Below are 14,970 nucleotides of genomic sequence, written 5' to 3' on the forward strand. Positions count from 1 at the left end.
TTTGTTGTTATAATGGCCACAAACGAAATTATTTTCTGTAATTACTATTATTTTTACGGGCTGTTCCCATTTTAGGGTTTAATTACTATTGTAATGTTGGGGTCTCAAGACTTTATCCCAAAGTGCAGTGTATCTAACATGCAACGTTCCTGCAAATTGAATAAAGAAATTGATTAAGTCTAAAGTTTTGTGACTAAATTGCGCTGCTACTGTAGTGTCAAAAAAAATTGTTGGATGCTCTCTGCATTTGAACTGCTGAAATATGATCACCGGAACCAAAGGATGGAGCTAGTGATTTCCTAGGACAACGTACCTGATGTAAACATCCGGAGTCTCCGACATGGCGAGCAGGAGAGGTAATGCGAAGACCAGGGAGCAGTCTGACAAATATTCTGTTCTGCTGCCAACCTACAACGAGAGGGACAATCTCCCATTGATTGTGTGGTTGCTGGTGAAGTACTTTGGCGAGAGGTAAGTGTGTTGTTATTTAAAGTCAATGGGCGAGAATCGGAATACAACCAGTTGTCACAGACTGTAGAATCCCAGTGATGAGCTGTCAGTGACTAAGATGAAGAGTCCCTTAGCTGAACTCTTGTATTTCGTTGGTTTTAAAAAGAGCGTTCTTATTCAATTAGCCGTGCTTTAATCTTATAATTCAGTGGATACAACTACGAGATCATAGTGATTGATGATGGCAGTCCAGACGGGACGCTGCAGATCGCCGAGCAGCTGCAGAAGATCTACGGCGCTGACAAGATTGTGAGTTTTATGCATTATGATACACAGCACATGACTGACAGCTTGTCGAAAGGAAAAATTAAAATCTGGCATCTCTCTTCTCTTTATAGCTTCTGAGACCGCGAGCAAAAAAACTGGGATTAGGTAAATTGGCTCATATTTCATAATACTTCTGATAGCTATAGAAATAGTGTGACTGCCCTTCATGTCATTTCAGGAACGGCTTACATCCACGGCATTAAACACGCGTCAGGAAACTTCATTATCATTATGGATGCAGATCTCTCTCATCATGTAAGTTCTCTTCCAATGTATACTGTTTTGTTACCTCCTTGAGTAAATCCTGGTATTCATGGTGTCCACGGCTGTGGAAATAGTTTCATATATTTCTCTTGGATGGAGTAGAACATGCCAACAAGCCTTATTGATATTGAGTATCATTATTTTGAGTCTGTTCTTTTCAGTGAATTTATGGAAATTAATTTCTGCCACATAAGAAAAAATTATAATCTTGCTTTGGTAAACAGTATTTATAATGAGATAAAAAGTCATATTTATATGAAGTCAAAATTGTGAGAAGCTTTCATGATTATGAGATAAAAAGTCAATATAAGTCAAAAATATAAGATACTATGCCATAATTAGCAAAATTTAGACTTATCTCATAATTATTATTATTATTTTTTTTCTGTCATTTAGTACCTCCTAATCTCAACTTCATCATAATAAGGAACCGCTGGAAGTGTCAAAGAAATCAATTTGTTAAAGTGTTGGATAGCTTCAAGCATGTGTACTCAAAAGTATCAGGAATTTAAAATGAATCATTTGTTCCTGCTTTAAGTCAAAAACCTTCAGGAGCATTTAGGTACATTAAGTGTTGTTGTTTTTCTTCCTCACAGCCTAAGTTTATCCCACAGTTCATTGAGTAAGTCACTTTGTTTCAATTACCTTTTTATCTGCTCATTGTTATTGTGTAGTGTTGTTTTACTATAATATCACTATCATGTGCTCTTGTGTAGCAGCCACTTTCATGGATTATTTCTATTTGTTCAGAAAACAGAAAGAGGGTGGATATGACCTGGTCTCTGGCACAAGGTACAGAGGAGATGGAGGTGTTTATGGATGGGATCTGCGCCGGAAACTTATCAGGTATGTGACTGGAAACTTCAGCTGACTCTAGGAACTACATTTTATAATAATATCCAACTATATTAGATATTTGAGACCGTTATCTATTACTGCCACATATACATTTCATTTGGATGTTGTAAGTTGCACTGAGTAAATACAGCTGGATAAAACCGTGTCCGTCTTAATTTCAAGTTGCAATGCAATTTTTTTTTATTATTTTAAAGGGGGATTCTTTTCTATACCCACTGTATAAATCACATATCACTTTTCATGTATAATTAATTTTATGGCACAAGATTACTTTTATTGGAATGATTGTTTCCTTTTAGTCGAGGTGCAAACTTTATCACACAAGTGCTGCTCAGACCAGGAGCATCTGATCTCACGGGGAGTTTTAGGTAAAAGCAAGTTAATAAATTAATCATTGTTCTTTTTTTTAAACATTGTATTTTATATTACAATATTGTATTACTGTCTCCTATGTCATGTGTTCTACATTGCAGGCTCTATAAGACAGAGGTTCTTAAAAAACTAGTAGAGCAATGTGTGTCAAAAGGCTATGTGTTCCAGATGGAGATGATTGTCCGTGCTAGACAACTGGGCTACACTGTTGGAGAGGTCAGCACACATCTCTCATTCCACATTTCTTATAAATCTTGTTATTCTTTAAACAAATAAAATATAGTTTAGATAATACATGCAGTCATTTATAAATTCAATTAAGTTTTTTTTATATTTTTTTTATATAAAGTAGCAAGCCGTATTATTGTATGATTATCTGAAAGTGGTCTCGTCTGTCTATTATGCAGGTTCCTATATCATTTGTGGACCGTGTTTATGGGGAGTCAAAATTGGGTGGAAATGAAATTGTCTCCTTCCTGAAAGGATTGCTCACTCTTTTTGTTACTACATGACCTTTGACCTCATTTGGTTATGTTTAGTTTTGTGATATATGTTTAGAACTCAACACTGCAGTGGAACTGAAATTCAAGCTTTACAAGTAACAAGTTCATTATGATGAGTTATTTGTCCCATATCAAACTACAGTATAGTAGTGTTTGCTTGGATTTACCACTTTCCATGTTCCAATTAGTTTGGTTAATTGACTATATTTTGAAATGTACATTAAAATGAAACAAATGGAAATGCCAAATGTCTGAAAAAAAATTGCAAAAATGTTTTAATGCTCACTTGAGGTGGTTTTTGACTTGTTGTAAGAGTCATGTTAATGTGAATCATTGGAGATGGAAACACATTTGCCAAATAAATTCTGACATAGCAAACATTAAACCCACGTGTTTCCACTGGTGTTTTATTTACCGTTGGTTACTAGGTTTCCAATACCGCCTTCATCCACTCCAACAACTTCATGGAAACGCACCTAATTCACATTTGTTTTTTTTTCCTTTTTTTTGTGAACTTCGAAAAGATTTGCTTTTATGTTTGTATGGAAACCCAGCTATTGCTGCGAAAAGTCCCTTTTGGAACATTTGTGTATTGATCTTTTTAACAGCCTGAGAACCGTTTTTGTACTTTGAGTGGCTATGGAGATTTATGCTTTGAAATAAACATTTGATGCAAATCATTTTGGTTATGCAGTGTGTTTGGACATTATCATCTGGCTGTATGTTATTTGTACAATACTGTGGACTTCCATCAAAACTGATGGAAGTCATTATGCACTTAATTTCACACATCAGTCACTGTCAGTGGAAAACAATAGCCTACTTCCTAAGACCTACTGCCATCAATCACTTAAGTGTCTACCCTATTTTGATGACATCCAAAAATAAACATTTTCTTCATTCACTGGCTTTAGAGTATTCAGGCCCAAATAACACCCAAACTAGTGTAATGCAAGGAACTGCTCGGGCGAGTTTGATGCATGCAACACCAAGGAGGGGGGATAACTCCAGAGCTCAAGGGCCAGAAGGTGGGGGAATCAAGTCTGCAACCCCAGCACTTCACAAGCAGAAGTAGTCCCGGTGAGTTGCGCATGAGCGCGGTACAGCGCCACCACCCGAGCTCAAGTTGCTCAGATGCTGCCTGAGTACTGAGGCACTGTATACATCCGACTCTCTGCGGGGGTAGATACCAGATGCAGAATTGACGCATACGCCTCTATCCAATCAAGTTTCAGCCGATGGCGCCCCCTATGGGTTCATTCCATGTAACTGCACCCAGGGGCTGTTTACACCAATTTCAGGAGAATTCAATAAAACATTGTATGCGTGCACAGACACACTTGTGCATTTCGGGTAAGCTTAGATGGAGGGGTAAATATTAGATTGGTGGTCCTCTGACACCTCTCACCACGTAATCGCCCATCCACCGCCGCTATCCGTCGGAACAATGCTTTTTTTATGCTAATCAAACACGCATGTCACTTCCGCCCCTTTTCACACGCCATTTTGGATAGTATAGGTACTGGACCGGGTCGTATTGTTTAAGTGGATGGCGGATTACGTTAATTGCTGTCAATTACATCACCATCGCGTGTCTTGTGGACTGTGCATCATCGCAAACGCAGCACGCGCTCAACGGTTTACGCTTATTCTTCCTCCAGGACCCCCGTAGACCCGCACAGACTCTTGTTAGATGAGTTGCAGCAGCTCGTTCTCGGCAGACAGACAGCTCTGGGTCGGCCCGTGACAGGAGTCGAGCTCCCTCTTTCGGCGGTGTGTGTCGGCCCGGGAAGCGGAGGACGAGGCGCTCGGTTCGGGGGGCGGGAAAGTGACATTACGGGCTTTCAGCTCGCGAGAACGCGGAGCAGGTAACGTTAAACTCGCTTCACGTTGTGCGCTTGGGGAACGCAAGAGACCTGCTAACTTACTATTAATAACTGGAGGAAATCTGAAAGGAGTAAACCAGACCCTCAGGTGGAAAACGTAGCTAACTGCATGTGTCATACAGTTGTTGAGCAGTTCTTTCAGGTCGTGAATTAAAAGTTTTTATTGATGTGTTGTTACCATTGAAACTGTATCTGAGGGTTTGGTAGCAAGCCGGGGGTCGTTATCACTCACACAGACACTAAATCAGACAGCTCACTCAAGCCCGCTGTTATTTCTCCGTTTGCTTAGTAACGTTAGTTAACGAGCCTAACTGTCAAAGTTAAACTGACGTTCTTTCGTTAACTCATCACGAAAAACTCGCGCTGCAACTAATCAATCGTTAAAGGGACCGTTCACCAAATATCAATTTATGCCATCCTCTATTCGCCCTCACGTTTTTCTATTACTTTCTAATATAAGCTAAGGGAAATGTTAATCAGAATGACAGCCTCAGTTTTATTGTTGGATAAAAGATGCACTGAGAATGGTGACTGAGGCTGTCATTCGTCTGCTTTTGTGTTTAACAAGTCGTGTATGGAGTAATATTAGGTTGAATTAATTATTTGTATCCATTTTTATTTAATTTCTAATTTGTGTGCGTGTGTGTGAATTGTTCTTTTAATTAACGAACAATTGCTGTCAGTTCAACACCTGCAGTTTTACTAATAACAAACCAAAGTTGGCTTTTGACATGTCAACAAACCAAACATTACAACGTGTGACTGTTATTGATCTCTAATCGCTCAGTTGTTTTCCTTGTTAGTGTGTTGTCATACTCATGTACTTTCCTTCTTGACATTGCTCTATATAATTTGTAATGATTGTTGGTCTTTGAATGTAAGTCTGATATGTACCTTAGTATGTACCTCCCTGGGTAGTATAGATGTCATTCAGCAAATTGCAGTGCTTGAATTTAACATTTAGACAGCTAATGTTTATCCTGCTGTGTGTGTTTAATATATACAGTATTATTTGTGCAACTGTAGCAGTAGTGGGCCTTTGATGAAAATATGGTGCTAAATGTATTTGACAGCACTGTGTTTTTCTCTTTAAAGCTGGGTCCACGATTTTGGATATGGACGACCATTAGGCAGTTAATTAAGATGTGACCGATATTTAAATTTTTATTCTTCCTAATGAAGATTTGCTTGTGTATATGCGTATGAATGCAAACCAAGTCATCTGTTTGCTAGGAGATCACCAGATAACCTCCACCCAGAGCAGACACTGCAGATATGGCTTTCCACGCACTGGCTTCTGCTGCTGCCTCAACAGGAGGCGCCATTCCAGGGCTGTTAATGCAAAGGCCTGCACAAAAAAGGGAGCGGAAAAAGGGCAGGCAGAAGAGGGATAGGCTTATATAACATGGAAGAAGAGCTGTCCTCTAGCGCCATCTAGAAAGGATGGGAGAAAGTCAGTTAGGAGATGAGGAACGCCTAACCAAAGAGAGAGAGCTCCTATTCGGTGCCGGAGTGAAACTGCTGCTCTTTGTTAAAGCAGGGTGTACCGTATGATGCTTGTCATTGGTGATGCCAAGAGCTGATGCAGGTTTTCCATGAAGGCCCCTCAGATAGGTGCATGACCTTTGACCTTAGTTGAACTTTGACCTCATTTTTGCAGGCTGCTGTGGGATCGAACTCATTTAGCATTGCAATTGTGCATGTTCGGCTCTTCATGTACGATACTGCACTGCTGTTACTGTAGAATGTTGGCCGCAGATTCATTGGAAGCATTTCTGTTTTTCGGTTGTGCGATCGTATTTTGAAATGGTGCCATCCCATAGACATAAAGTACTGAAGAAGTTGTAAATGGTGCTTGGAAAGATTTTGATTTGCTTTATTAAATGTAAAATAGATTTAATGTATTAAAAAAATTTGATGCAGGGAATTGTTAGTGTAAAGATCCACCAGAAGTGACAGTAGATTTCGGTTTCAAATAAATTGTTCTTCTGAACTTTGTTCATCAAAAAATCCGGAAAAATAAAGCAAATAATGAAGCATTTCCACAAAAACATTAAGCAGCATGGCTGTTTTCGACAAAATAATAAATGTTATTAATAAAATATTATTAATAAAAATGTTTTAAAAAATCTTGAAAATGTTAGTAATAAAATGTTTATCATAAAAGCCCCCGCAAAATGAGCATATTAAAATAAGACTGGATTAATAATGCTAAAAATTCAGCTTTGCCGCCACAAGAAAGAATTAATCTTAAAACATATTAAAATAGAAAGCAGTTATTTTAAAATGTAATAATATTTCACAATATTACTGGTTTTACTGTATTTTTGATCATATAAATGCAGCTTTGGTGAGCATAAGAGACCTCTTTCAAAAACAATAAAAAAAAGCTTTCCAATCCCAAACTGTGTATTTAAATTTAAAGTTTATTGTGATCCAATAAAAAATACAAAAAAAACATTAATGCATTAAGTTCCTTTTTAACAAAGCATGTGTAAGGTTGTGCCACTTTGCTTGGATCAATTATAGACTACCACATATACTCCAGACAGAGGTTGATTTCTTTAGTTGTCACCTCGTACATTGATTCTCCTTGTTCTAATTAACATTCTCCTGTAGAAGTGCCTTTGATGGTAATTGCATGCCACCATACAAAGGCCGCAAATTAGTTTCCTGTTGTGAAAAGTCTCTTTGGCATTTAAATCATAAATACATTTGTTGGTTCTGGTTTTTGATGAAGAAATAAAAGGTTGAAAAACACTATTGTAAAATAAGAACACAATATTGTATGCTGTCAAAAGTCGGTTGGCTTTTTTCTGTAGGTGTTTAGGATGCAGCTCGTTTTCCCAGGTTGTGATGAGTAAGATGCAGTCCGACTCATTTGATTTGCTTTAGACCTTTTCTGACAGGTTCTCTGACTTGAGCCTGTGATTATGATTTGGCTTAAGATGCATTTAAATGGTCAGATTGATAGTGTCATAGTGAGATATACAGTACTGATATCTTATTCATGAATTATTCCCTGAAATCATTAAAACAATACAAAATGTGTATTATTCATTCACAATGGTTATAATGTATTGAATTTATTTCCAGGTGGCAGAATGTTTCAACTCCCAGTGAACAACCTCAGCAGTCTAAGGAAAGCGAGGAAGAATGTGAAAAAAGTGCTGGGTGACATTGGCGTAGAGTTTTGCAGGGAGCACATCGATGTAAGCAAATTTCTCTCTATTGTCTTCATAGGCAAGGAAGTACATGCTCAACATCATGGATCATCTGACTCGCCTTAAAGGGATAGTTCACCCAAAAATTAGAATTACCCCATGATTTACTCACCGTCAAGCTATCCTATCTGTATATGACTTTCCTCTTTCAGATGAATACAGTTGGAGTAACATTAAAAAACAATTACAAGCTTTATAATGGCAGTGAATAGTAGTCTAGATTTTGAAGAAAAATAAGTCCGTAAATCAATCATTAAAAGTACTCCACAGGGGGGATAATGAAGGCCTTTTGTGTAAAAATAATATCCATATTTAAACCTTTATATACTGTAATCTCTAACTACTGCTAACTGTCCTGTGCGTGTCCACGAGAGAGTGGTGTCCAGCGGATGACATAGGACGAGAATATGCTAGTTTTTTTAGTCTCCTCTTGGAATACATCCAAATCCTCATATATTTTTTCAGACTTAACAAATCCTTGTTTTATACTTCTAGTTAATTACTGGTGTTTTGATTTGCTCTCTCCTCTGTGCTTCCGCATGGAAACTATTGACCACTATTCACTTCTATTAAAAATCTTGGAAGAGCCAGGACATTTTCTAATATTACTCCAGTTGTATTCATCTGAAAGAAGAAAGTCATATACACTTAGGATGGCTTGAGGGTGAGTAAATCATGGGGTAATTTTAATTTTTGGGTGAACTATCCCTTTAAGACCACTCCAAATGATTTAGTGCAGGGATGCTCAAATCTGAGATCCACTTTCCTGCAGTTTAGCTCTAATCCTAATCAAAGCACCTGAGCATGCTAATCATTTTCTTCATGGTCATTAGAAAATCACAGCTAGGTGAGTTTGATCAGGGTTGAAGCTAAACTCTGCAGCACATAGGCCCTCCAGGGCAAGATTTGAGGAACCCTGATTTTGTTTTTCTGCATTACATTCTTTGTCACAGTGAAACCATTAGCTGTGAAATCTGTGGTCAATCAGGTTTTCGGCATGATTTTATTATCATCTTCTAACCTTGAATCTTAACAGAATTTTTATTTATTTATTTTTTGGCATAAGCAATAACATATGGATCTTTAGCTTATAAAGTAGGCCCATGTAAACTTTTTGCATTTAAGATTGCCAGAAATAAAGCCGCCTCTCTTGCTTTTGAATAAATTTACTAATGACAAAATTACTGCACCTGCCACTAGTTCCATTGTTTACAGTTTTATGGAGACAGAGCACCACAAAGGAATATCTGTGTGGATGTTAAATATTTGAATTGATTATAACAAAAGGCTGTATTTTATGTTTTGTTACTGTTAAATTACGCAACATTGTGAATATCACTGTGATTTGTAATGCACATTTTGGCCATTCAATTTCCTAAAGACCATGCCAGGTATCTAGTTGCTTGCTTGTGATCTTTAAGAAAGAGCTTTTTTATTAACAGCTCTGATTGAAACCTCAAGTAGCAAGACTGTAGGCAAAGTTGGGCTTTTAATTTTTTTTAGCTAATCAGTTTAGCAGAATCGATTTCTTTTCAGTCTTCATTGGTTTCCACACCTTTGTCTTTTAGACTGAAGTATAGATGCAAAACATAAAAAAAAAGTTGTTTTACATTTTTTTATATGGTCTTAATCTTTATTGTATTGCGACAACCTTGCACTGTCGTTTTCACTCTATACTTTTCTTTTTCCCCTCCAGGACTATAAGGACTTTGTTCCCAATGAGTTCTACATTAAGAACACCACATGGGATGATGTGTGCATGTGGGATCCCTCAATGACCAAATCACAAGTGAGTAGTAACTTAAGTCTTACAAATTTTTTATAATCTTCTTTCTGATTTTTAAACCCATCTCCATATTTCTTTACCCATATTTCTCATATTTCATATATCTTTTTAGGAGTACCGCTCAAAGCCATTCTGTTGTTCAGGATGTACATTCTCCTCCAAATTTTTCTCCGCCTACAAGAGTCACTTTCGTAATGTGCACAGCGAGGACTTTGAAAACCGCATTCTCCTTAACTGCCCCTATTGCACTTACAATGGGAACAAAAAGACTTTGGAGACACACATCAGACTCTTTCATATGCCCAACAATGTTGTGCGTCACAATACTGGAGGACATCAAGGGGCAGGGGTTGGCATGAAGGATGGCGCTCGCTTGGATAAGACACGTGATAATATAGAGCAAGCAGTGTACTATTGCAAGAAATGCACTTACAGGGACCCACTATATAATGTGGTGCGAAAGCATATCTACCGGGAACATTTCCAGCATGTAGCAGCACCATACTTAGTGAGGCCTGGTGAGAAGACAACACCAGCCACTGGGACAACGGCAGGCTCTGGTACAGGGAGTAGTACTGATTCTTGTGGTACCATCAGTACGAGCACAGCCATCCACTGCAAACGGTGCCTCTTTGTTCCTCGTACCTATGAAGCCCTTGTGCAGCATGTCATTGAGGACCATGAGCGCATTGGTTATCAAGTTACTGCTATGATTGGACACACCAATGTGGTGGTACCTCGAGCGAAGCCTGTGATTATGGTGTCCCCTAAAGCTCAGGGTGATAAGAGCATCATTGGTGTTATGCCAAAAGGCACAGTAGTTACTGGAGTACGACCTTTATCTGCTCAGCAGCTGAGTCGAATTGTTATTCCTAAAGGGAGTTTGAATTCAAGTGGGCTCCTGTCAGGTGTTCATCTGAAGCAGGGGGCATTTGGTCTGAAGCCAGGGACTACACATTCCTTGACCATTGGAGGGCAACAGGTGCAGCTTTCAGTCCCACAGCAGTCTCAGACAAGCAAACTGCAGCTTTCTGCTAGTCTTCGTAGTTCAGTTTCTGGATCATCATCCACTTCCATACTAAAGATCCCTCAACTGAACTCTCGAGTTCAGGCAGCAGCTACTACGGTGTCATCTGTTACTTCCAAGAAGGGCAACTCTGTCATCGGCACGTCGTACACTCAGAAATGGAAGATCTGCACCATCTGCAATGAGCTCTTTCCAGAAAATGTGTATAGTTCGCATTTTGAAAAGGAGCACAAAGCAGAGAAGGTTCCGGCGGTGGCCAATTACATCATGAAAATTCACAACTTCACTAGTAAATGCTTATACTGCAACCGTTACCTACCTAGCGACACGCTTCTTAACCACATGTTAATACATGGCTTATCTTGCCCACACTGCAGGGCCACGTTCAATGATGTGGAAAAAATGGTGACGCATATGCGAGGGGTGCATCCCAAAGAATTTGTTGGGCCACGGACAGACTCCCCACTTACATTTGACCTCACACTTCAGCAGGGAAATCCCAAGAATGTCCAGTTGATCGTCACCACATATAACATGCGGGATGCCCCAGAAGAATCGGTGGCATTTCATGCTCAAAACAATGCATTACCACCATCATTGCAGGGCAACAAACAGGTGATGCCACCAGTCCCAAAGATACCCTCAGATGCCTCAGGCGCCATACCGGCTAAGGCTACACCACAAGCAGCTGTACCTTATAAGAAGGATGTAGGCAAAACTCTTTGTCCTCTGTGCTTCTCAATTCTTAAGGGTCCCATCTCAGATTCTCTAGCTCACCATTTGCGTGACCGTCATCAAGTTATACAAACAGTTCATCCTGTGGAGAAGAAGTTGACCTACAAATGCATCCATTGCCTTGGCGTCTACACTAGTAACATGACCGCTTCCACGATTACTTTGCATCTAGTGCACTGCCGCGGTGTCAGCAAAACTCAGAACGGTCGGCCTGCTCCCTCCGCAAGAGTTGCACAGGCCCAGGGGGCTGGTCTCAAACGGGCGGGTTTAGCAAATGTCGGTCAAACTGAGCCAAAGAGACAGAAATCCGGAATTGATGACCAGACTGGGCATAGCCCACTACTTTCAGCTGACAAACAAGATGAACCTGTAGTCTTTGCCTTGGACCCTAAGGGTTACGAGAATGAGTCCTACGAGACACGAAAAGCTTTTCTCACTCAGTACTTCAACAGGCAGCCTTACCCCACTAGTCAAGAGGTTGAGAAGCTTGCGTCCAGTCTCTGGCTTTGGAAATCTGACATTGCAAGCCACTTCTCAAATCGAAGGAGGAGATGTATGCTGAATTGTGAAACCTTAAACTCTCGGGTCCTGCTGGGATTTAAAATGGAAGACATTATAGATTTGCAGCATCCCATGAGCTTTGAGTCAAAGTGCTATTTCAAGAACCATAACCAGGAACATAAAAGACGAACTACTAGATATCGGATAGGCAGATCTGCCAATGCCATTCGCTTTCGGCAAAGAGCAACAACCAATGGTGACCTGCAGCAGAAGCATGGGATGCTAGCAAGGGTTTCCGCCAAAGCCTCTCTCTACTCCAATGGTCAAAAGGCCATCATAGGGAGCAACTGCAAAGATTCAGTGAAGAGCACCTTAAAACCTGGAGCACTTGTCAATTCTGAACCAATTGCTGTGGACTCGGACAGCGATAATGAGGAGAATGTGCAGACTGCACAGTCACTTAGTAGGGAGGAACCAGAGACAAATGATAACGTGGATGGGAGTAACTCTGACACCAGGGAGGACGCCCACAGCGAAAACGGTTATGGGTCAAAAGACTTGTTAAACGAACCAAGCGGCGAAAGGGAGAGTACCAGTCAGGTATCACAAACCAGCTTGAACAATCAGAGACTCAGTTAACCAAGCAACAGGTCTGATTTCTGGACAGGGTTAATAAAATGCACATGTATACCTTTGCATTAAGTTTAACATACTCCAACAATGCTGCCTCATTGAACTTCTAGATCTTGGTTACAGACAGTAGCTTTAAGGTTCTGTTTTCCCCTTAACCCCTAAAGCCATTTGAGAAAGGCAACAAAGTCATATTTTACAGTTTGAAATATTAAGATGAATGCAAATTGTGTTTGTGAAGCTTGGGTCAACTTTTCCTCAGGATAGGGAAAGAAAAAGCTCAACATTTACCAAAAAATCTATGATTTGCCTTCAGTTTAATATTTCTTTAACATAACCAGAAACATACTTGTTAAGCTGTTACACATTGTTGCTAAAAATAGTGTTTATTAGAGCCAATCTTGAATTTCATGTTAACATATAGTACTGGTTGTTTATATTTGTACAGTCTTTCAGATATGTCTAAGGAGATGTTTAGGTGTACTCACTGATGGAAAAAAAGATTTGCTATACTTTTTGTGCTTACGCTTAATGGTCATATGTTCAACTTTGGTTCACATAGACAATGGATGTGGCTTCGGCGGCTGTTTTTTCTGTTTACTTTTATTAACAAAAGTATAGCATTTTGCTTAAAAATATGTATATCAAAGTATAAAGAATGCAAAATAAAAGAACATAATATATCTTGCTTTTGTTTTGCCTGTTTATAATTGAAGAATCTTTTTTTAAATAAATATGTATTTACGATCCTGTAAATTGTTTTGCTTCCAGAGCAGCTTCTCATACATCCGCGTCTGCCCTAACGTAAGAGTATATGGCAGTTAAATTGACCACTATAGCATTATGCTAGTAGATTAGCCAGGTTTGGTTCAGCCTCCACTGATTGTTTTCTTTTTTCAGCAATTACACACTTTTTCTCCACCAGCTGGACTCCTGTTGTGACCTCGGGTCCCGAATGAGCATATCTATTCAGTCTAACTTTCTGTATGTTTAAATTTGTGACCTCCAGTATATGTTGTCTGTTGTTATTGTTTTGTTTGTCCACTTTATTCTATTTTCCTTCGTCACTGCAAACATTTCTCAACAATAAAGTGCTGTTTTGTCATTCTCACAATGTTTCTAACCCTGGTCAGTCTCTGTTTTCTTTGGCTTTTTCTACTTCTTTATGACTAATGTTGCAAAAAGATGAAACATTTCCAGTAAATTTAGGAAATATTCCAGAAATTTAGAACATATTCCAGTTTCCGGAAAATTTCCACCCCTTTTCAACCCTATTTATGATCCTCTGGTTTGGCTGTTTTGGTCTACTGCAAACTACACATTTTAGGACTGACAAGGTTTTTTTTTTTTTTTTGAGGACTAATAAGTAAAATATGGTGTATAATATTAATAAAAATCTAATATTGTATAATTTGAGCAACGGTGTTCTCGAAACACCGCGTAATGCAATTCTCTGATCTCCTTATCTTAGTTGGCATGGCCACCAAAATTGTTATTGTGTTATATTTTGAGTTCATAATAGATCTGTCAGTTTTATTTTATTTTTTGGGATAAAAAGTAATGTATACAGTAATGGAGAATTCGCTTGCATCACTTTCACGTCTAACTTTTTTTTACTCATCTTAACTTGAAATTAAAATGAAATGCGATTCACAACCCTATTCAAATCTGAAATATAACATCAGACAAGGTGTCCACGATTGTTCTCAACCCATTGGATTCAACCCAGATTGATTGAAATCTATTTCCCATCCATGCTAAAGAAATGTTTTTGTAATATCTATGCCATGAACTGTGTCATTTGAGACCCTGAGGTCAATCTACTCATGCCTATAAATTGAATATATTATGTAAGAGGGATTTCAAAATGGAGGGATGATAAGAAAGTGCACTGTCACTTTCAGAGAATGACTTTCCTGCTATGCAAGTCTGAAGGAAAGAGAGCAGCATGTGTGCTTCAGTTACTGGGTGTGTGTGGGAGGGTTGGGAACTGAGGGACAGAGGCTGAAAGGGCTGATGGAGGCCTGTGCATGTCCACAGAGCAGTATCAAATGGGGGATGGGAACATGAGAATGTGTGTGGGGAAACTCTATAGTGCCCCCTGCAGCCAGAGAGGAGCTCTACCACTTCTGAAGTGAGAAGTCCGTTGACTAACTTTAGCTCGTGCTGAAACACTGGTGCACACGTACATTGTTAAAATCAGATGTTTCTTTAGATCTATTCTGTGATGTCAAGGTATGGTCGACTAAAATTCATTTATAATTGCCGGAATATGAACACAGTGTTGTTAACGAAAACTAAAATTTTTTAATTATCTTTCATTGTAATAAATCAGTAATAAAACAAATATTTGTTGAAAAAAAAATGAAAATGAAAAGTGCTAAAATTCCTCAGATTAAAACTGAAA

The 14,970-nt window shown here is 38.9% G+C and overlaps 2 protein-coding genes across 3 annotated transcripts; both read left to right on the top strand.

The window, feature by feature from the left end:
• Positions 1-272: 272 nt before the first annotated feature.
• On the top strand, positions 273-3,159 carry LOC132128927 (dolichol-phosphate mannosyltransferase subunit 1-like). Of its 2 annotated transcripts, XM_059540330.1 has the most exons (9): positions 278-471; positions 660-759; positions 849-882; positions 956-1,032; positions 1,638-1,663; positions 1,792-1,887; positions 2,199-2,267; positions 2,373-2,487; positions 2,679-3,159. In XM_059540330.1, exons 1-9 carry the CDS (start codon positions 341-343, stop codon positions 2,781-2,783), a joined length of 753 nt encoding a protein of 250 aa, XP_059396313.1. In that variant the 5' UTR covers positions 278-340; the 3' UTR covers positions 2,784-3,159. The 2 variants fall into 2 exon arrangements, with proteins under 2 accessions (XP_059396314.1, XP_059396313.1); XM_059540331.1 differs by lacking the exon at positions 849-882 and having other exon boundaries at positions 273-471; positions 1,761-1,887.
• Positions 3,160-4,246: 1,087 nt separating this feature from the next.
• LOC132128946 (activity-dependent neuroprotector homeobox protein-like) lies at positions 4,247-13,686 on the top strand. The gene is made up of 4 exons (XM_059540358.1): positions 4,247-4,642; positions 7,757-7,872; positions 9,581-9,673; positions 9,783-13,686. Exons 2-4 carry the CDS (start codon positions 7,765-7,767, stop codon positions 12,570-12,572), a joined length of 2,991 nt encoding a protein of 996 aa, XP_059396341.1. The 5' UTR covers positions 4,247-4,642; positions 7,757-7,764; the 3' UTR covers positions 12,573-13,686.
• The last annotated feature ends 1,284 nt before the right edge of the window (positions 13,687-14,970 follow it).

Source organism: Carassius carassius, chromosome 46, assembly GCF_963082965.1.
Source record: "Carassius carassius chromosome 46, fCarCar2.1, whole genome shotgun sequence".
In the NCBI taxonomy this organism is placed as follows: Eukaryota; Metazoa; Chordata; class Actinopteri; order Cypriniformes; family Cyprinidae; genus Carassius; species Carassius carassius.